The sequence below is a fragment of the Lepisma saccharinum genome, chromosome 4 (assembly GCF_977018435.1).
Source record: "Lepisma saccharinum chromosome 4, izLepSacc3.1, whole genome shotgun sequence".
NCBI classification, from domain to species: domain Eukaryota; kingdom Metazoa; phylum Arthropoda; class Insecta; order Zygentoma; family Lepismatidae; genus Lepisma; species Lepisma saccharinum.
The window spans coordinates 71,323,002-71,349,071 of record NC_139232.1 but is presented as its reverse complement, the minus strand read 5'-3'; the positions used below and the strand labels follow the sequence as shown (position 1 = coordinate 71,349,071).

Below are 26,070 nucleotides of genomic sequence, written 5' to 3'. Positions count from 1 at the left end.
AAATCTATGATACTGTACACTGTAATGACAGTCTAAAAACCGACAATTTCCGCTACCTTCCAACCAGGCCCGTAGCCCGAATTTTATTTCCGAGGGGGGGGGGGTATCCCTTATCAGCAGCTACCATCTAATGGCCAAAAAGTAGGGGATAGAAGCCCTGAAGATACACTTCTCAGTAAACCTATGTAATATAGGACTTATCATGCAAGAATACTAACTAACTAACTCCCTAGCCTTCTTAAACCCGAAGGTTCATGGCTGCAGCAACACAGGCCTTCCATCTTTCCCTATCTTGAGCAAGTTCTATATACTCTTTTCCATCCCTACCGATTTCCCTTAGGTCCATCTCAACGTTGTCCCTCCATCTTCGTCGTGGCCTTCCTACAGGTCTCTTACCATCTGGTTTCCCAACAAGAATCCTGTAAACTCCTCTTTCCTCTCCCATTCGTGCCACATGGCCTGCCCACCTAAGTCTTCTTGATTTAATTATTCTAATAATATCTGGACATGAATACAAATTATGTAGTTCTAAATTATGTAACCTTCTCCAATCACCTGTCTCCTCATCCCTTTTAGGTCCAAAGATTTTCCTAAGGATCTTATTTTCAAATACTCTCAATTTATGTTCCTCTTTCAATGTAAGGGACCAAGTTTCACATCCATATAATACTACAGGCAAAATTACCGTTTTGTATATTTTAACTTTTAGTTTCTTAAATATTAAACGAGAAGACAAAAGTTTATGAAGAGAGAAGTAACATGCATTTCCTGAATGAAGCCTACTTTTTATTTCCTCTTTAATATAATTTTCATTTGTTAATATTACTCCTAAGTATTTGAATTTGGAAACTGGTTCAAATGAGTTGTTATCAATAATTAGATTTTGATTATTACCTAACACTTGGTTTCGGCCTGTAAGCATATACGTATTTAGTTTTCTCTTTGTTAACTTCCAAACCTATCTCTTTAGCAGTTTTGAAAAATATTTTAGCATTATTCTTAATTGTATTCACATCATCCCCCAGTAAGTCTACATCATCTGCATATGCTAACAACTGAGTCACACCATTTAATTTTAGTCCTTCTTTAGTTTCTTTTACCTTCCTAACAGAATATTCTAAGGCACAGGAATACTAATGAAATAAATTAATTACTAATGTACAATATTAAAATTAGATATTCGTATGATTTCGTTACCCCGAGCCCCTTCCATGGCTACGTGCCTGCTTCTAACTTCTGTAAGAAAGTACCATGACCATTTTTTATAATATTAACGGCTATTACGTACTTAATTAATGTATTTTTTTAGAATATATTTATGGTGCCCACAAATATAAATTATAATCATTATCTATCTTTGTGCAAGATAAAATATTACAATTATTTTTTTTTTTGTGGATGTCTCAATGTTGTACAGTCACGGATATTTCTGAGCTGTAACAATCCCATTGAAAGCTATTTGTGTCGTTACAACCAAAATTTACCGCGACTTAACGTATATGTGTTTGTACATATAACGTGTGTGTGTGTGTAATATTTCAAGCTGTTACCGTCGTCATGTTTACCCCTCACTCTAGCCATAGCACAAAGATGTGAGTCATGAATGCACCTACACTCAAGAAAATATTATTGCATCCCGTTTTTTTTTCTAATTTAACAGACTGTTAAATTTTAACGCCAGAATATTGTAAATTTTACGGTAACTTTTAACAGTGGACCCATTAACAATTAACAAATGATATGCCCAAAACATTTTGATTAAAGTTGACGCGTTTACTTGGTTAACGTGTAAGATCTGAAGCGAGATTCCGCCACGAACGTGGGTGGGGATAAACAGCGGCGAGTTGTTTTCGTCCAATCACACTCAACCTTCGGCCAATGGGCGCAGCTGTCATTCTGCTCGTCTACTCCACGTGGAGTCACAACCGTGCGGTGAATGTATGTTGGAGCTGCTGGGCGCGGTCCGTCGACTTCAAAGCCAGCCGTTCGTTAACGTAGCCAGCGCGTCGACTATACTACAGTATTATGTTAACATTCTCTGTTTAGTATTGTTAGGCCATTATTTTGTTACATGTGTATGAAGTATTTTGAAAACTTTTGAACGTCCGTTATTATTATTCGTTCATAATGATTGCATTAATATTCTCCCGAATATTTAAAGCACTTGTCGAGCACTGAAAAATATATTTTCAAGACCTGTAACACTAACTTTGGACTTATTAAAGGCGTAACAATACAATACTGAACGAAACGTTCATTAACAAATAAGATGAGTATAATGTATTGCTCTCTGCGATAAAAATATACAGTAAAGTTAATGATTCAAATTTATTTTGTGTTCATATGACATTCATAATGATTTATTTTGTGGCTCATTCTATCACAAATCCGCGCTTTAAAATAGTCCTTTATTGCTCTGATCCCTCCATTTCTCCACGCCTGTTGAAAGTATTTTGATGGTACTCAAGTAGGTATAAAGCAGTTTACGTCGACATCTCTAGTCAAAGTTGGCAACACTTCAATTATGTTCTTTGAGGAGTTGACGATGGTCCTTAAATTTCCACTTGAGTCTAATCCGTGTTTAATTACTTGTTGCTAGTTCCTTTTGTGTGTGTTTCAGTGATTCACATAGCTAGCAGGAAGGCTGCTTTTCGTTGATTTATTGAACGTCGAAATGGCTGAATGTAATTTTACAGCACTATCCCTTTGTGCTTATCGAAGACTCGCAGTCACTTAAATCAAAGACTCAATTCACATTCGTCGATTTTATGCGGTCGTGATTCGTAAAAATCTTTTGCAATCGGATTTATGGTGGTGACTACATTGTTTTGAGTGCCTACATAGCCGATATTAGGGTAAGGAAATCTAGAGACTTTGCAAAGCATCTTTTTATCCTTTACTAGTTATTAGAGCCCGCCCGTCCGAGCGCGTTAGGTGGTCCAGTTACGATCTCGCCACCGAAGTTATCTGGTTCGAGTATCTACTCTACCTAAACGTGGATGTTCTTTGTGAGTGTCCCTTCATCAATTTTATCATATCACCTCTCATTCTTTTACCTTCCCATTGTCTGAATTGAGGTTAGTTGTGACTCAGGAAATAACGACCTCAGGCAGAGATAGTTTGATTGTTACAGAATCTATTAATAAAAATAAAATATTAAATACGGTACAGTATCAAAGATAAAAACTGTTTTTAGTTCACTCTTAATTTACCGTACCTTGAAAAAGTCGCCTTTTGGACCCTCTGCGATGGTTTCTTCAGGTGGGATTGCACTATACTCTGTGGAGCAATGCCGCGCATAAGGGTAGAGAAGGTGAGAAAGCGAGTGGGCGGAGCAAAGCCGTGCCCGCTGCTGCAAACTGCTGGTAGCAGCTATCGCGTTATCCCCTCCATGCAATCCCTTTCCCTCTCACGCGTCCATTGGCCTAACCATTTCGAGTCACTACGTGAATCTGAAGTATTTTCATTCGCTTGCTCCACAGACTCCTGGGACAGTATAGTTACTCGCCCTGTGTACTACCAAAACAAAGGCAGGTAGGAAATCCTGCTTGTAAAAGTTAATGTAAGAAGATTTGTTGTGAAGTACTGTACTGTGCTTAACGATGCTAACAATGATAATTTTTCATGGACATTTCATTTTTAGGTTCACTATAAACTATATCTGTGATTATTTAGCTCATTTAAGTTCACTATAGCAGAATGTTATAGGACTAACTGTACTTACCAGAAATATAACTATTTTTTCTTATTACTTTGGTGGATTCAACGTACTCACTTTGCCATCCAATTTGTAATCAAGGTTACATTTTCGGTGGAATCATTCAGATGGTTCGGATCCTATTTTTAAACTTAATGGCCCAGTGCCGATTATAGTATTTGTGCATTAAAACAAGCCTTTCATGTTTTTATTTCGATATTTGATTGAAGAAGAACAATTGTTGGTTCAAAGAACTTGAGTCTAGACATGACATCACAATGATAGTTGACACATGACACAAAGTACCATCGATGAGTTGCATGTGAGAAAAGACAAATAAAATTTTCTGCCCTGGAGTTGATGCAATCATCCACTGTTAGTGCGCTGCTCGTGCTTGAAGTAGCCAACAATGAATACAAAGAGTTGGAATTGTCCGTCATTTACTTGGCCACTCGAGAAGATGGCTATTCACAAGAAACCTCGCGGAAGGTCTTCATGAATGGAACCGTCAATTTACCGTGAGTTTGAGAAACCTTATTTACTGAATTTCTTTTGTTAACTTCTCTCTCTCGTCTCTTAACTTGTTACCAATGAAACAAGTCTGGTTTTAAAAGCTCTCGTTTTCCAGACTTGGAGATTACTACAAACAATGCCTGTTCTAATGCAATCCATATTTATTTGCGTGTGAATGTTAGGTGTATTAACAAAGAGTTTTCGATTACTCGAGTATTCACTGGACCTCCCCGATTGCGCGGTGGTAGCGTCGTTGTCTTGTAATCAAGGAATCCAGGCTTCGATAGCCGGTGGAGGCACAGTGGTTCGGATCCCAGTCCCGATTAGTCTTAGTGTGCATAAAGTGGACTTAAAACATCAATCAATCAATCGAGTATTCACTGTTCATAACTGCCAGCTACAATCAGTGCCGAATCTACAAATCTTGCCCCCCCGCGCAAAATATTACCAAAGGCTCCCTCTACCTATCTACCTTTACCCCCCCCCCCATATATAAAATAGTTAAGTTTGTTCATAACTTTAGAATTAATTCAATTCTAGGGTGTTCCTTTAACTGTGTAAAACCAAATTGAGTTCTTTGGAGTTTTTGTGTCTCCTTTTCATCGAGACAGAACAGATAATGGTCCTTCAGGAGAAGGAAGACAGGGGCTCCAATTTCACACACAAACACGAAGAATGAACATGCATGGACATTATGTTCTTACTGCCGTGGACAAGTACTTCATGATCATTGTTAACATGTATGCGATATAAAATATTGTAATATTTCAGTAATGTTTGCGCATATGTTAGGCTGATCATCACATTATACAGGGTGGTAGCGTCATTGCCTTGTAATCAAGGGGTCCCGGGTTCGATACCCGGTGGAGGCACAAGTGGTTCGGATCCCACTTTAAACTGTAGGTCCAGTCCCGATTAGCCTTACTGTGCATAAAGTGGACTTAAAACACCAACTCAAACCAAACCAAACCAAACATTATACAGGGTCTCCTGAAAAACACAAACTTTTCATTCAACCAGAGGAGCCATGGTGTTACATGCCCTGCGCTTTGCTTTATCATAAAACACTCCCCAAACCAGCCATTGCTTCAGAAATATGTAATCTGCTATTGTGTCTCAGAAAAAAAAAAAGTTCCTTATGTGAGATATAATTGAGCGAATATCTCGGTCAGCGTTTCATAATATCTACCGTCATTTCGTATCTATCTTTCCAGAAGGTTTCTTGGAAATCGGTCGTTTTCCTCAATCTCCGAGTTCATGTGGGGAACTCCATATCAACTCCCAGACAACAGTTATCCCCCTATCGGGTTCTCTTTCTTCTCCCTCCCCCCCCCCTCTCTCTCTCTCTCTCTCTCTCTCTCTCTCTCTCTCTCTCTCTCTCTTTGAAACGAAGAAGAGAGAGAGCTCTCCCTCCCAACTTCCTGTTCTCACTTTCTCCTCCCCCTCCCTGTTTTCTCCGCTTCCTTTCTCTATATTCCTTTTCCGGAATGTCTGGAGTAAGAGAACGCGAACTCGTCCTGGGCGCACGTTACGGGTGTGTGCTTCGTCCAATGAACGCGCGGAGGGGGGGGGGTTGCGCGTGAGGGGGCGACTCGACTAGCCAATCGCACCCTTCTCCAGCTAGTCTGGCCCCGCCCACAAGCTTTCGCCTCTGCGCGTCGATACTCCACACATTCCGGGAAGGTTGTATAGAGAGAAAGAGAGAAGGTGAAAAGAAGAGCCTTGTCTCTCGACAACCAAAACTCCCTTTAAAATTTATCGAATCCACAATAATCTGATAATTGCACATGAGATTTACATAAACTTAGGAGAGTTACTCTCAACTACTTCCCCATCTGCTTCTCAACATGGATTGTCTCATGCGGGAGTTGATCGAATCCTTCAGCTGTTAACGTATTAACTTCCCCATAGTTTTCTCCATCATTATGGACTGGATAACTGGATGTTGACAAGGAGTTCCTCACGTGTTCCTCCTCTATTACACGTGTTTTCCCAAGTGGAAGTCAGTGTCAAGAGACCAATGGAGACGTCCTTACGTGTAGAACATTCCGCCCGCATGTTTTGTTCGGATTCTGCTGATAAACAAGACAAGTCTCTTGCTGCCATTGCTTTGTCGTAATGGTGCCCGACTTGCGGATCACCCTGCTGTCAACGTAATCAACGAATGCGTTTCATAAGAGGCAGTGTATTCAGCATTTTCCTATTTAATCTGCCTTGAAGAGATCGATACAAATTAGCGTTTGTAGGACGTAACTATTCGGCATCCAGAAAATTATCAAATAACGCAAGGAAGATTAAGTGCAGCCGGAGAAGATAAGACTTGTAGGAGGAGCTGGTAGATAAGGAGGCAGAGGGCAAACAATCATCACAGGAGACTCAAACCACCAGTCTCCCACATTCGCGTAGTGCATTAGTAATGACATGACATGGGAACGTGATGGAACTGTGTGTGGGATCATGTCATCTATAGGTGAGATATTTTTTTTGGGGGGGGGGGGGTGTCAGTCTTCTGCGCCAGTTGGAACCATTGCTTAGCTAGTGACAAGTGTCATGATTTGGTAAACATATTACTGTGAGGAATCTCAGGATTTGAACACCCTTGACCACACTGATGTCACCATGTGACTGTAGCCTTACCATATGGAGTGACGTGGTTCTGTAGGTGAATGGTAAATTGCACAACCACCTTCTACTTCTGTTCGCAGATTTGAGCGATTTAAACCACGTTGGTTTTTAGACAATTATTGTTTCTCTTGCATTTTTCATATTTAAAAGATAAGTAAAGAGTTTGAGTTTTTAAGTGCACAGATAGTTAAATCGGAACTAGGCCTGCAGTTTAAAGTGGGATCCGAACCACTATGCAATGTGCCCCCACCGGGTATCGGTTGTCCGTGAGCTTTTGTGTTATTACAGAAATAATAATGATACATTTATAAGTGGGTTTATCCCTTAAGGGGAAAGACACACATTTCGTCACGGTTTCCTCACAACTTTCACAAATCGGCAATATGAATAACACACTTCACTTGACTAGTTACTGCACAATAAATAAAGTCCTCCTACAGTTTAGTAACCACACAGATGTGCCACTGCCAACCCTATAGTTTTGGTTTTTTGACTTCAACGGACGCTTTGGCCACGTGTTACTCTTAAGGACTAAAAACTAATTTGTAGACTAAGTTGACAATGTTAAATGACTTTTTTTTATTTAAAAAATCCCGAATCTAGTTAGCAGTTGCTTCCAATCAAATTAACGGAGACGTTAGTAGACATACTGTGGAGGTTTTTTTTTGTTCAGGGAGGGTAGAACCAGATTTTATGAAATGTTTTGCAAGTTTTAGAATTTTAAAAGATCACAATAAATTTATGTGGTCTTTGACTCATAGCCAGCCCTTTAAATTTGCCAAGGCCGAGGCTCCAATTCTGTGCCTATTACTGCCATATCTCTGTATGTCATTTTACTAGCCTAGCGACTTTAGGGATTAATGGCACTGGCACATAATCTAGAAATCCTATTTGGCTCCCGGCATGATCTATAAGTGTAAAGCAACACAGCTTAAGATATGATTAACTTTCAAGATAAAACTGATAAGAGGATTGGAATGACTGCACCTTTTTAAAGGAAGTTGCTGGTTTTCTTAACAGTTAAAACAGTACTGTGATATTTTTGATCCTTTATTATGTTCATTTTTAGTCTGAATTGGGGAAACCAGTCGATGCATGCTCGATAACTGAGGTATTGCGTCTGGGAAAAACCAGCCGGTATAAAAGGTGGCAGGGCCCGGTACTGGTCACGACCCAACCGTTGAGAAACACTGTCGTAGCGTGTAGAGATATGGCACTGTACGTTCTTAATCTCCGCACACGGTGGAGGCACATTGCACAGTGATTCGGATCCAATTTTAAACTGTAGATCCAGTCCCAATTAGCCTATATGTGCATAAAGTGCACAAAAAAGGGAACTCACCTCGATCTCAACCTTAGAGGAGATGGCGTCATGCCCAGCTACCTTTGCCCCTTCGCCCAAGGTAACCCCAGGCACTATCATCCATTCATGAGAGGCTCAATGTACCCTAGAGCCGCTTTTCACATCTGAACTCGAGACCTGCTCTACCATGTGGCAGTCATACAGCATACCACCTGGGTCATCTTCGGTATAATATATATACCGATATATATATATATATATATATATATATATATATATATATATATATATATATATATATAACAATTTAATCAATTACTTTTTGATATCCCCTCGTAATATTACATGTTTTGTTCATTTCAATACGTCACTTTTATCGACATTTGATTTAGTAATCCAATTCGAATTCAAACAGTTTCAAGCAGAATGTCAACACTATCCCAATTTATACGAGGGTGATTCAAATGAAAACCTTAATTATTTAGTATGAGGCAAATGAGGAAATACAAAAAAATTATACATTCATCATTTTTCGACGTAGTCCCCATGACGTGCAATGTACGTATTAGTGCATGGATACCTCGTGAGAAGAATTATTTTGGTTGTGACTGTAGCCACTCGTGCATCGCGATTTTCATTTCATCGCTTCAAAAATGCTTGCCTCCCATCGCCTCTTTGAGCCGTCCGAACACATGAAAGTCACTGGAGGCGAGGTCTGGTGAATAAGGTGGGTGTGTGAGAAATTCAAATGTCATATCCTGGATTGTCGCAACCCTTAGAAGGACAGTATGCGGTCGGGCATTATCATGCAGTAACAATACACCTGAAAGCAGAAGTCCTCGTCGTTTACTCCTCATTTTGGAGCAGATCTGCATAAAATGTACTAGTCACCGTAACTCCCTTTTCCGAGTAATGTTCAAAAATTACCCCATTTGCATCCCAGAAGAGAGAGAGCATGACTTTTCCTGCTACTGGTTGGGTTCGGAATTCTTTGTGTTTTGGCGACGAGCTATGGCACCATTCCTTGCTCGATCTTTTTGTTTCAGTTTGGTGAAAGTGCACCCAGGTTTCATCTCCTGTAACAATTATTTCCAGAAATCCATCACTTTCGACCTGGAAACAACGCAAAATTCCTCATATGCATCGACGCGACGGTCTCTCAATTCAGCAGTCAACTGTCGTGGCACCCATCTCGCCGACATTTTATTGAATCGCAGGACATCATGGACAATACTGTGTACTGAACCAACACTAATGTCCAAAATGGCGGCTATTTCCTTCACAGTAATACGCCTGTTTTCTTTCACAAGCTCTTCCCCTGCGGCGATGTTTTCGATCGTCACTACTGTTTGACCAGCGATCCGAGAGCTCCAGTTGGCAAAGTGCCAAGAAAAAGGGGAAGTTGGCGATAGGAAGGCAGGCGCGAGAACGCTGCTCGCGGTTGCACGTTGAACAGTGTTACCATTCTGCGAGGATGCTTATCCACCAGAACATAGGTAACGAAAACCGAGGGACATGCACTACCATGCCGTTTGCCAATTTTAGGTTCACTGTTGGTATTGAAGAGTTGAATCTCGATTAGTGTTATTGTGCTGTGCTATTTTTTTATATATAATATAAAGACCTTGGGAGTAAAACGTCGCAGTGAATGAATGGATGTCTAAACACTGCAGGCAAAAGTGACAACAGCGCTTTACGGAAAAACAGGTGGTGGCCATGGACGTCCGCAGTATTTTTTCCAGGGAGGGGCAAAGAAGGTTTTTTTTCCAGGGGGGGCAAACAAGGCACATTTTCTCCAAAAATAGTGCTGTTCCCTAAAAACGCATTGCTTAAATTTGAATTTATGGTGATCATGCAATAATTAACACATATTATTGTGGCTAAAATGAAATTATATGTGCGAAATACATAATTTTTGGATGACTAATTTTTCAGGGGGGGCGTCCCCCCCTTGCCGCTCCTTCCGGACGCTCATAGTGGTGGCTCGAAACCAGATACGGGTCCAGTCGGCTTCCTCTGGGGGTTGGGTCAAAGATGCCGAACTGGCGCTACGTTCAAGACTTCAGCTTTTGCAAAGACGCCTCTCCACGGCCAGAGCACTTCCAATATCTTGTGACAATATTCTCCGGTTGGCAACATTGCTCTCTTTCCCCACGTGACACTCGCGCTGCTCGCGTTTCAGAGAAGCGGTTCCGCAAACTCCCCCAATTTACGACTGGACTCTTCTACTTCGGGCATGCGCAGAAAACTCGAGAGCTCTCGGATCGCTGGTCAAACAGTACGCGGTGTGCCTAGCCTGGTCGAGGAGCGTCCTCCACAGAAGTTACGCCGCTTTAAAACTTTCTGCACCACTGATACACTTGCTGCAGAGACACAGACGAATCACCATACTGCGCTTTCATCCTTCGATGAATTTCAATTGGTTTTAACACCTTAACTGCACAAAAGAAGGCATCACAGATCGCTGCTCTAATGCTGTGCATGTCGACAATGGGGCGGCCATCTTTTCCTTCTTCAGTGTTACAGCGTCATGTTTCCACCTGTTGGTCATTCTTTCAACCACAAGGATAACTCCTGCCAACTTACAAACCAATCGCACAACTTTTAGGAATTTTATTGCACTTTTGAGGTTTTGATTTGAATCACCCTCGTATTTGGCTCTTTTACTTTAGTGCAAGGTAAACATTTGGATGCGGATTATTTGTTGCTGTAGGTTCATCCTCATCTTCGTTATTCGCCAAAGGTGGCGGAAACGCGAGGTAAAATAAATCGGTCAATCAATCAATTGATTCTGTAACCCGACATAACACAATAATTCAAATGTATATTGCTGTACCACAAACTCCCCCTCCCCCAAATTCGAAAAAGTATGCCCTAAGTTATGACTTTTTCTCTTTGTGTCAGTTTTCTTTAGCTTATCGCGACGATGAGGATGAATCATGTGTCGGTGATATTGACGGTAGGACCCTCACGGCCAGGCATGAACCCGAACCCTTGTACTCAACGCCCACAGCTATTCCAAATCGTGTTCAGATACCATTATTTGAACTGATTGAATTAATATGGATAAAATGGCATATCAGTAATGCTATGATACAAGATAATGGAAAAAATATGCGAGGTAAGCAGTTTTCCGTGTTTATTAAAGATTGAAGTAACGTACGGGTAATTTTCGTATGGTTTATTATTCAGATTATACAGTAATTAAATTTGCTTCACACAGACACACAAAACGATAAATCAGAGTAGTAAATAATTATTGTAAAATTTTAAATAAAGAAACAGTATTTTATGCAGTCTTGTTCATGGTATTCCTATAAATGAAATATTGATTTAAATTTTTAAAAACCTAGATAACCCCCAATCCCCCAAGCTGCTGTTTTTTTTTTCAATCCTGGCTCACAATATATGTAAATTATTGATTACATCATGAATTCTCGAAGAATGTCTTATTTCTACTGTGTTTTCCTCCACGTGTATAAGCTCATTGACATTCCCGTGAGGCGATGTGGTATAGGCTACTGCCCTATCTCCACCTTTCATCTGCAGATGTTAATAAGCAGTCGCTCCTCCATTGCAAATACGACGAGGATGTTCGATTGCGTTTCTCAAGAAAATCACAAGCCGTTTGTCATCCGATATTGGACTCGGTTACAGTGCCTGCAACTCGGTGACAGAACGCGTTAACTGATCAACTTTCGATCTCTCCACCGAAGTTCCCGGGTTGGAATCCCTCCATGGGCCTAGGTGTTCTTTGTGTTCCTTCATCAATTTAATCCAATCATCACTCATCCTTATTACCTCTGTTGGTGAAAAGTGGCAGAAAAGCGACGCTAACTAACAAAAATGCAAAGAGACGTAGGTGGTAGAGAGCAGACAATAAAAATATACGGGATCAATTGTCCAAGAGGATGTGATGTAGGGAAGGATGTGGCATCCTTCAATTGTTGTATTTCATCATCATTTAAACTTTGTTTATGTAGGCGTATATTTGTAAATTTTGCCAACTTTTTTTGATGCGTGTAAAGTGCAGATTATAATGTAATCATATCCACAATCTGCAACATCACAGAAAATAGCGTGGAAGGTGGCATTTTTCACTGGCCTAGGGTCGGAGTCTAAATTCCGCCATGTGTTGGAGGGGGGCGGGGCAAAGAAGCTTGACTGCTTTTGCAGTGCCGAACATAGGACGAAAAAAATCATATTTCATAGCATTTCAAAATGAAAATATTCCTAACGTTCATTAACTTCTGTGTGAATTTTGCAACTTCGAAATGAGTGTTGTAAATATTCCACTAGGAGCACGGTGGGATATGATGATTACCTCTGTCGCTATTTTGAAATTAATTTAAGAATGAGCAAGGTAGTTCAGAGTGTCACTGAACAATATCCTAAATAGAATTTTATATACTCGCACTCGCATCCTTTGGCGTCACTATTGTAACCATTAGTGTTGCCCACGGGACGAGACGGGACAGGCTTTTAAAAATTCGAGACGAGACGAGATTGATCATGTGTCCCGAGACAAACTAATATTTTCGAGACGAGACAGGCCAAAGTGCCGTCTCGTGGGCAACACTAGTAACCATGATACAGCCTATATTTTAATAAACGTGAAAACGTTCGCTTGCCGAAATATTATTAAATATGTGTTGGTTTTACATGTTTAGATCTCTATTTTATTGCTGTGGCTAATCCTTACCTGCTCAATAAACAGATTAGTCGGGTCTTACTCTCGAGTGTTGTATAATGCACTTTATGATCCTCAGGCTTGTTGTTTTGATGCTCGAAGTGACGAGATTGCACGCTTAACTGTCCGAAATAGTTGGCTGTGCCGTTCTAATCTTCCAGAGTTATATCTCTTACTTTGTTTTAGAATTTCCACGCTCTCTTGTATCAACAATAGTTTTGATGGGTTAAATTGCCTTCTGGTCTTCACGGAAAGTAACAAGATTTCAGCGTCATCTGTTTATGACTTCACTGTGTGGCACCGGTCTTTATACAGGCATTCATAAACCTAGACGAGAATTCGGTACAAGGACGTCCGACTCGCCCATTAAGGCGTATTAATTTTTTAGAAGCTTCGTAGCACAAAGCTCTTAATGTTAAAAGCCTCAAGCTGGATTTTTTTCGGGTGCTCATAAAGAAACCGAGAAGGAAACTAGGATGTGATTCTCCTTAGCACGAGCCTGGGGAGAGTAAAGAGGACGATGACCCCCACCTTGATGTCTAAAATTAAGCAACCACCTATCCAAACATCTAAAACAACAAGCTTTTGTTCCGGGTTCGATACCCGGTGGAGGCACATGGCGCAGTGGTTCGTATCCCACTTTATACCGTAGGTCCAGTCCCGATTAGCCTTACTGTGCTTAAGCGGACTTAATACACCAACTCAAACCAAACCAAAACAAGCTTTTGTTAGACTATCTGTGCATAAAGTGGACTTAAAATATCAATTCGAACAAGGTTTTCTTAACAAAAGAATAAATGGCGGAATGATATCTTCGTCGCCTTGTAATCAAAGGGTCTCGGGTTCGATACCCTGTGGAGGCACATAGTGGTTTGAATCCCACTTTAAACTGTAGGTTCAGTCCCAATTAGCCTGTATGTGTATAAAAGTGGACTTACAAACAAAACTCAAAGCACCGGGACATGTGTGTCTCATCAGGTGTTGTGGGTATGCCATTGGGAAAGGGGCCGGCCAATTACGAAGAATTTCTGTCCCAATGGTTCTCAGTTAAATAAAAAGGAATTTGGCGCGGAATTCCCATATGTTATGTAGATGTTTGTAGGACATATTTTAAATATATTTTGTTTTTCATTTACTTGGATATGCATATTCACTGCTAGTTTTTCATAAGTGTATATCCACTGTGGTATATCCCACCGGGTGATTGCTATTAAATGCCAGTAATGATAAATATGATACGGAATACATAATGATCAAAATAATGAAAATATGAGTATGCATGAATGACTACTTGATGGACTACCAGCGTCCCTTATAAAAATACCTTTGCCCCCCACTGGGATATACATGCTCCAGGCACCGCCCCCCCTCCCCTTCACACACACAGAATGAAACTGGTGTGCATATTGCAAATTAAACTTTTCGCAACATATTCAAGTTCAGAGTATCGATTAAACAGAATAAACCAAAATTTCTCAATAATATATAAAATTGGGTAAAAGGGTAGACAAGCAAATAGGGATGCCTGAAATTGAGCAATCACCCACTTCTAAATTTGTGATGATCACCCTCTAAAGGTCTACAAAAGTGATACGAGGGGCGTTCAAGCCAATCCGAGATTTTTGAGTTTATATAGATGAAAAGAACAAATTTCAAGGTGTGGAAACTGCTTTTATTTTTCGACGTACTCCCCTGCTACAATTATACACTTATCCCATCGTTTAAATAATGTCTGGAAAGCTTCGGCATAGAAGGATTTGTCAGTAGGATGGCTTGCTTCACTTCATCATCTCTCCTGAAATGTTGGCCTCCGATGAATTCTTTTAGGGGTCCTAACAGGTGGAAATTACTTGGCGCTAAGTCCGGACTGTAAGGGGGTTGTGGGAATATTTCCCAGCCGATTTCTTGGAATATTTGCATAGTGCGTTGAGCGGTATGAGGTCTTGCATCGTCCTGCAGAAACACACCACCCTTCGTGATCAAACTAGGCCGTTTCTACCTCATATTGTTATGCACAACATGCAGAACACGACAGTAATATTCACTGTTGAAAGTGACATCACGGGGTAAAAAATCCACGTGAATAATCCCATGTTTGTCCCAGAAAACACTTGCCATCACTTTATCTGCTGACTCAATTGTTCGAAATTTCTTTGGTGAGAACGCATGCTTCCACTGCTTCGATGCTCTTTTCGATTCCGTAGTGAAATGCTGAACCCATGTTTCGTCATATGTGATGATGTGATCCAGGAAATACTGGCCTTCCCTGACATAGCAGTCCTTCAGTTCAGTACAGACTTCCACTCTTCTGTGCCGGTCAAAAGTGGAAAGCTGTTTTGGTACCCAGCGTGCACTAATTTTTCTTTTCGAAATAGCAAAATATCAATTATTGTGTTTACTGTTCCTACCGAAAGATTACACACCTTAGCAATTTCACGACAGGTTATACGACGATTGTCAATGATAAGCTGTTCCACGTGCTGAATGTTCCCAGGAATGACTGCTGTGGGCTGGGAACCGCCACGACCGGAATTATCGGTGACAGACGTACGTCCGTCTTTGAAGCACTTGCACCATTCAAATGTCTTACTGCAGCTGAGTGTTCCATCACCGTACTGTGCTTGCAGTTTTCTGTAAATGTTAGCGGGTTTTATGCCCTCCTTCACAAAAAACTTCATCACCACACGCTGTTCCATATACACGTTCACACTGTTGTCCACCATCTTGAATACTGGTCTCTGGACTGGCATGTGCAATGAGCACCGCCTACCAGTAACAGGACACAGTTGCCAGTTCCTACTGCATGCACTACCTCCACCCTGGGATTTGTTTTTAAACCTGTAAAGAAAAAGTCCCGGATTGACTTGAATGCCCCTCGTATGATTACCACCCCTCCAAAATGATTACAATTAACAATAAATTGTGTATTAAAAATTAAACATAACTGTACTCTAATGTTGGGAAAGTGAAGCAAGTGATCACTTCTGAAACTAAAAACTTGAATTTTTGAAAAACCTGTTTTTTTTTCTCCTGAAGTCTATGTTATTTTTGTCTGTTATTAACGTTATTTTCCCCAATATTTATATTTTCAAAACACAAGCTATTCTCATCATTTGAATTTAAAAAGTTTAATCCATGCATTTTGGCCTCTTGTTTTCGCTACAGTATCTCAGTAGAAGAATCCCTACTGATACCCCTTATTGAACCTACCTGCTGAGCACGGAAAGAGACAGAGACTATAATTTGTATCGTGAAAAAAGTTTTTTTTTTTTAATTGTCTCGTATGTTTAATAGTATTTTTGTTATGAGGCTTGCACCTGTTTCAATTCTATGCATATTAATGGGTGTCTGCAAATCTCATACCGACACTGGCACGCACGAGTTTATGATTGTACATAATTGTGTGTGTCACTCATATACATATATAGCAAGTGGAATTGATACATGACAACATAGACATATTGTTTTAGTTGCAAGTTTAATGTCCCAAGAAGAAACACATTGAACATCTAATGCCGAATGAAGTTTCATTGCCATAAAAACATACATTCGCATTGTTTCAGTTTTTATTGCACAAAACCCGCACACATTCTGCTATGTTATTCCCAATGGTACCAGCCACACAGAATTTTTATTTGAAAATAGAATCTTAAAAGATATTTAGACCTGGAAGAGATAAAACAGATGTGTGGAGACTGAATAGCGTAATCTAAATTCATCTCCTGACACTACTAGAATAATTAAATCAAGAAGACTTAATTGGGCAGGTCATGTAGCATGCATTGGAGAGGATAGAAATATTTACAAGATCCATGTTAGGAAACCTGATGGTAAGAGACCTGTGGGAAGACCAAGACAAAGATGGAATTACAATATTAAAATGTACCAAAAGGAAATTGTAAGAATGGTCAAGATTGAATTGATCTTGCCCAGGATGGAAACAAATAGAAGACTTACGTTGCTGCAACAATAAACCTTTGGGTTTAGAAATGCCACAGTTAGTTGATGCAGTAAACATCACGATCATGTAACCAAATTGTCCTGCTGCACAAAAATCCAGGTGGATATTTTCCTTCGTTATTTTTCTACTCTTTTTTTTTTTGTTATTTGCAATTGTGTTACTACATAGCATAATGTTCTACTGTTAATCTGTTAATATAATAGTATTTTGCCTAGAACAGTATTATAAAACCATGCTCGTGCTTTAAACATACAACTGCACGACTAAGCATTATGCTTCATATCGTTCACACTCACCTGATAATCAAGGAGGAGCCTTTGAGTAAAAAAGTGGTGGAAAAGTAACTTATTTGTAACGAACAACTGGAAAGCATTCATGTCATTGAACAGTTGTAAATATCAACAGCTACATCCACTATTTAGAAGTGGATAGGATTAGCACCTTATGCAGAAAAATATGTGGAACAAAATTAATTTCAAACACATTATCATGACACATTACTAAACTTCATTTTTTCATAATATCGTGAAAAGTAATTAAATTTTTATTGGACATGTCCCCTAAATGCAAATAATTTTAAAGTAAATGAAAATAGTTAAATATGTTTAACCTAAACAAAATATTCTAGTATTGAAATACTTCTCCATTATGTCGAATTCTTATACATTAATTGCACCACTTTAACCCTATGTGTTTGATTATATTTTGCCAATCTTATTTGAACTCACATAAAGCAGTTATGTATTTCTTCATTTAGGTACCAGGAAATTATTCCTGATACTCTTAAGAAAATCCTTAATTGATTCTCTGAGAAGCACTTTAGCAAAGTGAAGCAAACTTACTACAGCAGACTTTAATAATGTACAGATGCACATTTAAAGAGACGTGTTGCTTGTTCTTATTGTCATCAATTTCTAATGCTTGATTTTTATTTTTATTTTACAGGTCAGGTGATACTAAGGCCTTCTGTGGGTCGCACTTTCGTCCTCACGCTTGCGATTGGAATTACATTTGGTTTCAGTTTTGCCTACATTCTCCTAAGTGTAACTCAGTACTCTGGCACGCAGCTAACATGGTTTCATCCAAGGTGAGCATTAAATTCCCATACATTAATTGTAGTATTTATTTTAAGAAGAAATTAGTGAAATGTCAATTTTAAAAATAATATCATGTGCTCAATATTTAGACATCTACTACTGTCCCCACTCCCGTTCCCTTGGATGTCGACTTACATTATCACGGTGGCTACTCACCGGGAATTCCGGGAATTATGCGTGAATTATTGGCTCTGGGAATTATGCGTGAATTCTACTTGAATTTTTCTCCGTAGACGTGAAAAATTACAACTTTTATTAATCCAAATCCTATTCACATTTTATGCAAATAAAAATTATTTTCATAAAATTTTGTTGCTCACTTCGCTTGCAATTACTCATTTTCATAGTCTTATCAAGTTTATAACCATAGCTAGGAGGCGGCGGGAGTCAGCCCTGGGCGCCGAACTATATAAATGAAAAAAAAGTTGTAAAATTGATTGATTGATTTGTGTTTTAAGTCCACTTTACGTACAGAAAGGCTAATTGGGACTGGACCTACAGTTTAAAGTGCGATCTGAACCACTGTGCCATGTGCCTCCACCGGGTATCAAACCTGTGACCCCTTGATCACAAGGCGATGATGTTACCACTACACCATCGGGAAGGCACAAAAGTTGTGAAAGGGAGAATGCATTGGTGTCCCATGAAATTATTTGCACCCTATTAAATCAATATTGATTTCATCCTGCAAAAAATTAGATCCAAAAATTTTGAGAACTCGATACTTGAATCGTAGGAATAAAAACTGGGATGATATTAATGATGTAAAAGCACTGAATCTATCCAAAATTTCGAAGTTCTTTACATTAATGCTGCCACAAACAACTCCACCCATCTGAAGGCCAGGGCATGCCAACCAACTTTTTTTGGGGTGACCCATGGTCTGAGCATCCAGTCCCAATCACCGCTGTTTTTTGGCTTTCTAGACTGGAGACCACCATATCTTCTTTCCTAGTAGCTCCACAATTGTCCTCACCATGTTAAGTCAACCCGAAATGTTGGGGGTTCCCACCGGGACTGGGACCACTCACTCCAAAGCTAGATCGCTAACCACTATGCTACATGGGAGCCCTCTTCCCAGTAATAGGTATGATTTAGTTTAGGTTGGTTTTAAGTAACTTTTTCTTCTAATTTCATCTACCATCGTCGTCACGATCAGCCCAAAGAACAGAAAAGTGAATCTTTTTATCATTGTGGTGCCCATTTGCCTACTTGTTTTAGGAGTTTTTAGTGCATACAAATCCCCACCCATACTCATTACTTTCTAAAACAAAAGATCTATGAGCTTTGCACTACTGGAGTATTACCAAACACACTGCCCTCCCTCTCCTCCTCCTCTGGAAAAAATCTTGTGGACCTCCAGGGCCTGAGTACTTTAAATTATAAGAGGAAGTTGTAAAATAATAAAGGTAATGCATCATGTCCAACAGAAATGATTGTATGCATGTGAGCTCATGCGGCTGAATTCCTATAACATGTTGTTGTCACCGAAGTATAAATAAAACTTTCTACCAATTTTATTTTTGGAAATTCCAGCTAACTTAATTTGTGGCTGATTGTATTCTGTTGAAATTGTATTGAGAAATCCGTGTATAATGCGCACCCTGGTTTTTGTTGGGGGAAAAATGACAAAATTATATCTCCAATAGAATGTGCAGTATAATCCAGGTTCAAGAAATGGCTTTCTTAGTTGTAGGTCGTAAAGTTGTTGCTATGCCGATCAAAAGTGAATGACATCCTACCTATTCAATAAGTCACCTGTTGCTATGTGGACCAAGAGGAGAATATCCTTTTGCATAAACAATAAGTTACCAACCCATGCCACCTTCCCCTTTCCCTCGATAAGATGCATGCTTGAACTCTGCCAGAACAGCACTGCTTTTCTTGGTGTTGCAGAACATTACATTACAAAGTGAAAAATCGTGGGAAATTGCCTTTAAAACTTTATACGTGGTTTTGCTAATTTCCTCTTTACTTGTTCTAAAAAAAACTTCAAAATGTATATATTTTCCATGACTAATGTAACATTTATAAGAGGCACATTCAGGATCCTCAGACTAGCAGTTAGCAGCACAAGATTTCTTCCATTAAGGCATTTACACACACCATGTATGTCATATTATTTGGCAAGTAATACATTTTAATTATTATTTTCATTTTCCTTATCTTTTCTTTCATCCAGTACAATAAAAATCAGAATGTTCCTTCATTTTGTGATGAGCTTATTTCAATCTCATTGCACATTAGTGTCACCATCTTGAATGGAATACTTTTGCCATATTCAGAAACTGCATAATTTAAGCTTTACAAAGATATATAAGATGATAGGGTTCCGTAAATATGAAAAATCAATGCAAGTGTCATAAAATCATGGAATGGCCCCGTAGGGTTTCATGTTGGCTGTCCGAATTATTCAGTGTATATTACACACCACAGTTTTTGGGAGCAAAAATTTAAAAAAGTGTGCATTATACATGAATAAATACGGTAATCTGTGTTAGTTAACTCAGAATAAAAGTCTCAGGCTTGTACGCAGCAAGTCCTGGGATATTAACTGAATCTCATTCTTCTGTCTGAAAGAAATTGAGGCCAGCATTGTGATGTCTTGTGTGAATTTATATGATAATACCCATGAGTTTCCTTCCTATTCTTTGTTTGATTGTGAATATAAAAAAGCGTGACTCACGCTTAAGAAGCATGTAAATAAGTGTATAAATATTACATTTTATAAATTATCTGCTTTGGTCTATGTTTAGCTGAACATATTTCCTAGATAAGGCAGATAATTGTAAAAATTTGTAATGTAAATTATCCAGTTGCAAGTAATAAGGGCTAAGTCTAAAATGGTTGCTTTTGTTATCATTTTCATTTCATAAATCTATATTCACAAAACTACAATGATTTCATATCTATATAATGCAATATGACATGTGTTTAAACAATGTATTCTCATACAGTTGTTTAAAGAATTTCTGAAAGCCTTATTTGATGATAATATAGGTTGTTTCTTACTACACATGTATCAGAGGCGTGGCATGTATGTAGCTGGTGTTACCGCAGGTAACAGCAAAATGTAAAGAATTAAAAAGTTGTTTCAATAAAATGACAACATTGTTAAATACGTTAATGAACACTGTTCCCGTCGAGTAGATATCGCGTAGGACATTTTATCTGCAGGCGACAGAAGCGAAGAGGGAGGCCGTTCCGCTTCCCTGAAGAGGCAACAAGGGAGAAGAGGGTGCCAATGCAAGGAAAGAGCAGGGAAGGACTTATGGAAAAGAGCTAATTCCATCCTAAAATAGGAATACCATTTCTGTGAAGCAACTAGAGGTAGACTGCAAAGCCAAGGCTGGATTGAACTACAACTGAGACCAGTTAGGTAATAGACGAAAATATAGTTCCTTGGTGTGATTCGTGATTTGGACAAACCTTGCTCCAAAATACTAAGTTTGCAACAGTAGTACGTATACAGCTGGGCTTCCTTTCCACAAAGGAGCGGAGTTCTGTTGTCTACTCAGTGCTCACCACACAAACGGCAAACTGACCCGAGAGAAGTGTGGTTCTTCTTCTTCTTCCACTTCGCACCTCGTTGCAAAGAAACAGAGACAGATGAAGAATTGACAAGGGTCTACCACTATTCATTGAATTTTTGTGGTAACTGTCTCATGAGTTGTAGTTCTTTCTAGGAGTGTTTGTGGCTAAATCACTGTGCTCATTGCAAAACAAGAACGAAATAAACAAATATCTAACTCTAAGACATGTTTTCTTTACCAAAAGGGGGGTGGGGGGGATGTAATAACATCTAGCAGGCATAATTGTCGTACTTATTGATAGCCGGTAACACTTTTTAAAAGCCACGCCACTGACATGTATGTATGTATAATTGCAATATATAGCAAGTTGCAGCTGCATTTACACCATTTGCTGCATGGGTACTAATCGGAACCTGGCAATAACCTGAAGAATAAGACTATTATACATTAATATCTCAAGTATGTGTAAACAGATGTTGAAAGAAGATGTGAGCACATCAAACTTACATTATAAATTCAAATTTGCACTAGTATTTGTGTGAAATTTGAGTATTAAGTTTAATATATTTGTTTTGTAGAAACTTGGCATCCCTAGAAAGTCGCCATGCAGATCCTCATCATCACTCGGAAATGTTAGATGTTCCTGGGCCAGAAGAGGATGTTCACTTTCATAGTCACGATGAAGAATTTCATAAAGGTAGTGATCAATATCAATATGTTTATTCATCATTCGCATCAAAGCGAATAATGTTTAAATAAAATGTACTTTTCTATTTTGAAACATTATTTTTCTTAACTGAATAAGGATAACAAGCAATTTTCTGCTTCTCTTGTAGTGCATGACATTAATTTAACATTATGTTTTTCATATTTTAACTCATTTTTATTTTTTTTCGTATTTTTCATAATGATACACATTGCTTGTCAGACTTCATAGCTTTCAAACTTTCAACAAAAAGTACAAGCAAAATTTCATCTTTCTTACACATGACACTTCCTTCAAACCAACATTTTATTTGATATTTAAAGAAAATAGAGATTTTTTTTTATCGTTTAAGTATAATTACATGAAATTAGTAACATAGTAACAGTGCCATTGGCTAAACAAATTCTTGGTGTATGTGATAAAATCTGGGTCCTTCACTTTATAACTGATCAATGGTAGTTGAATTTGTTCATGATTTCATGATAGTTATTCATCGTGAATCAACCGCCACTGATCGGTTGCAAAGAAGAGATAAACACTGGTTAATCTGAATTTCTAATATAATTTACAAAGGATTTCTTGTACTGTATGTAAATAATTAAAATTTAGGATTTCATCGGTTGTTTGCCATTTATAACAATCTGTGACCCAAGTCTGATTTCTGTCCATCCCTTGTGTTAACTAACACATCAATATCTGTCATTCTAGATGAGGACATTGTAGCGAGGAAGCTGAAAGACCAGGTTCGAGTCCTGTGCTGGGTAATGACGTCACCCACAAACCACCAGAAGAAAGCTAAGCATGTTAAAGCTACTTGGGGCAAGAGGTGCAACATCTTACTGTTCATGAGCTCACAAAACGGTATGTCTACAAGAAGCATAAGAGAATGTATTATTATTTTGTTCAAACTAACTTGACCATCAACTAAATAACTAAAAAGTATGGAAACTAAGTGGAATGCTTATTAGTTAGTATATATGCATACCATAAGTATTTCTTCAAGATTTACAACAGCTGTTTTTTCAAAATTAACTTTAATTTAAACTAATAAGAACACACATTTCATGGAAACAAGTACTGTATTCTCATTTTTGGCAAAATGTCAGTGTTTCTTGTGGTTCATAGTTTCAGTGTTTATGCTGAATTATGCTCTATATTAATGTTCACCATCTTTGCTTTTAGATTCTTCATTGCCTTCAGTTGGACTGCCAGTGAGTGAAGGAAGAGATTATCTCTGGGCTAAAACCAAAGAAGGATATAAGTATGTTTATGAACATCATTTTAATGATGCGGATTGGTTCATGAAAGCAGATGATGACACGTAAGTTTCACTGTTAACAAAAGAAAATTGTGTATTTTTATCGGTAACAAGGCAGGGAAGTGCCTTATTGAATGCAGCACGAAATTGTAAACTCATATGGGCAATTTAAGTAAGATATTGTTTATTAGAAATACTGGGGCCGCTCTTCTTAAACAAAACTAGAAAATTCGGGAGCATGATTCAGAAACTTAAAAAAAAGTTTTGTAACCTGAAAAGTATTTAACTATTTTTCCAAATGTATTGAAACGGATAATATGTGTCAATATTGTCCATCTGAAATTGAATCCAGAACTTTAATTTTAATTAGAGCTTAGCTCATACACATACCGATGCCGATACTATTTTCGATTTCCACCAATTCAGGTGCTGATGCTTGAAAATTGTAAACAGTACACACTTGACAAAGCCACCAGACAGGTGACGAAATTGATCGCGAGCAATAACTGCACAGAAAAATTCAGTGAAAAATGCAGGCTTGACCAGGACTCTAACCTGGGTCTGTGGCATACTGTGCCATTGCTCTACCACTGAGCTAGCCTGGCTTCACCTGATTTTTCGCTGCTGCTGTTTTGTCTGTGTGAAATTATCTTTGCAAGTGCTACTGCAACGGGATCTGTTGCCTTTGAAACACAGTAGACTTCAACGTTGCCTTGTTCCTCCTATCTTCATGGAGTTAAAAATTGTTCAAAATATTGATATTGGTGTGTTAGTATTGCACTCCAATTATGTGCATCAGTATTACCTGTTATGTAATCGTAAGATTCAGTATTTTACAATATCAGTGCAAAATAAATGGAAACTTCAAATTATGCATAATTTCCAGGATAAATATACTCCACAAAAGTGTTGCACAACATTTTTGTGGACCCAAAAATCAAAAATGTTTGAAAAGTGTAAGCCAATAGTAATACATCAGTATCATCTCAATCATAATTTTAATTCTATCATATATTTACAAATAATATAACTGTACATCACTTTTCTACCTCATTTGGTTGATCGTGGTGGGATAAATGATGATGCAAAGAAATTGAGGAAAGGACAAACAGAAGGAGCACCCATGGCTAGGTCAGGTTCAGGCCTCAAAACTTGTGCTGATTCTGTATTGGGTCAGGCACCTTGTCAGCAAGCCCAGGCCCCTCTGGCTAAGCCAGTACACCCCTTTCAGACTAATATAGATGTGCACTTTGAAATAGCATTTGTTGTTTCATGCAGCACTTAAATTTATCCTTATCGGAAGAAACATGGGTGATTAGCAGGGTGAAGATTCGTATAATTATCTGAATGTTGGTGACAATGATTATTTATTAGTGTACAAAGTTAATTGGATAAAGTCCATTGTTTGTTTCTTTACATGCAAATGCACATTTCTTTGTTACTGAATTATCACCGGTATATCTTTGCAAGATGCAAGGTTTAGAGTTTAAATATATGAAATTTAAAGTTGCATATTTAAGGTTTTAATGCATATTTTGTTTGATATTGCACATATATTTTCTCACATAAGTATAAATGTTGCAAATGTCATTATGATTGATAAATGTTGTGTAAAATTGTCACTGAAGATTTAAATTCATAGTACATAGAAGCACTGTTGAATTCACTTCTTACACAAATATGTAATAATTCTCTGTTTTCTTGCAAACTATCACTTGATTTGCTTATCGATTTCGGTGACTTACTGTCGCCATGAAAATGTTTTAAATCACTATTCAACTACATCATCACCCAATACAGAATTTAGCAGATAGGATGATTATTATTTTTAATTCTTAGGTTACTTTCAAATATACTCATTGTCATATCTATTTTTATTTGTTGGTGTACAAACATGTAAAGTAACAGATTTTTTAACATGTGGTTTTGAAAGTGTTAATGAATGCACCATATACTGTTTCCTTACGTTTATTCTTTGTCTCCTTTTTCCTTCAGGTATGTCATTCTTGAAAATCTGAGGTACATGCTGTCTGCTTATAATCCATCAGATCCAATATACTTTGGCTGCAGATTCAAACCATATGTGAAGCAAGGATACATGAGTGGAGGAGCAGGTTAGTCATTTTAAAGTAAATGAAGGTACACAAATAAATACATAGTCATGGAGTTTTCAGAGATTCGAATCTACCATTGTAGAAATTACAAGGAATAATATTTTGCATATGTAGATGAGTTAGTGGATCGGACCTGTTTATGCTATAACCCTTTCATGACTGAAGGTTTTTGAGAGTGCACTTTTCAAATCTACAGTGATGTCAAATAAATTGTGGGGTTTGGTTTTATTATTTAAGTACAAGAATCAGGCTCTAATGGGAAGGAAATTTTGATATCACTTCCATCAAGCACATTGAGGAGAAAAAGGGGGGGGGGGGGCAATGTAAATTTTATACACCACTTTATCAATGGACAAAGCTTCATAATGTAGTTTGCAACACAGTATAATGGCTAACTCAATTCCTTTGTAATAAAAGGGTCCCAAGTTCGATTCCTGGTGGAGAGACTGTCCAGTTACTCTCCTCACATTTTGAACTACATCCAGTCCAAATTACTCTCTCTAAGCATAAAGTTGATTTAAAACAAAACTTTGACTCCAGCATCACCTGTAATTCATAATAAAGAAAACTGTC

At 38.4% G+C, this 26,070-nt stretch overlaps 1 protein-coding gene across 4 annotated transcripts in view; it reads left to right on the top strand.

Moving 5' to 3' along the window:
• The window catches only part of LOC145986573 (glycoprotein-N-acetylgalactosamine 3-beta-galactosyltransferase 1-like), a 115,350-nt gene that overhangs the window by 84,999 nt on the left and 4,281 nt on the right, over positions 1 to 26,070 (top strand). For 3 of the 4 annotated variants that reach the window (XM_083120733.1, XM_083120735.1, XM_083120736.1), the window contains 5 exons: positions 17,735 to 17,876; positions 21,998 to 22,116; positions 22,834 to 22,986; positions 23,308 to 23,446; positions 25,379 to 25,497. In XM_083120733.1, coding sequence (XP_082976859.1) covers positions 17,735 to 17,876; positions 21,998 to 22,116; positions 22,834 to 22,986; positions 23,308 to 23,446; positions 25,379 to 25,497 — 672 coding nt within the window. Of the gene's footprint in view, positions 1 to 6,563; positions 6,681 to 17,734; positions 17,877 to 21,997; positions 22,117 to 22,833; positions 22,987 to 23,307; positions 23,447 to 25,378; positions 25,498 to 26,070 lie in introns of those variants that run through there. The other variant, XM_083120734.1, reaches the window with a different exon arrangement.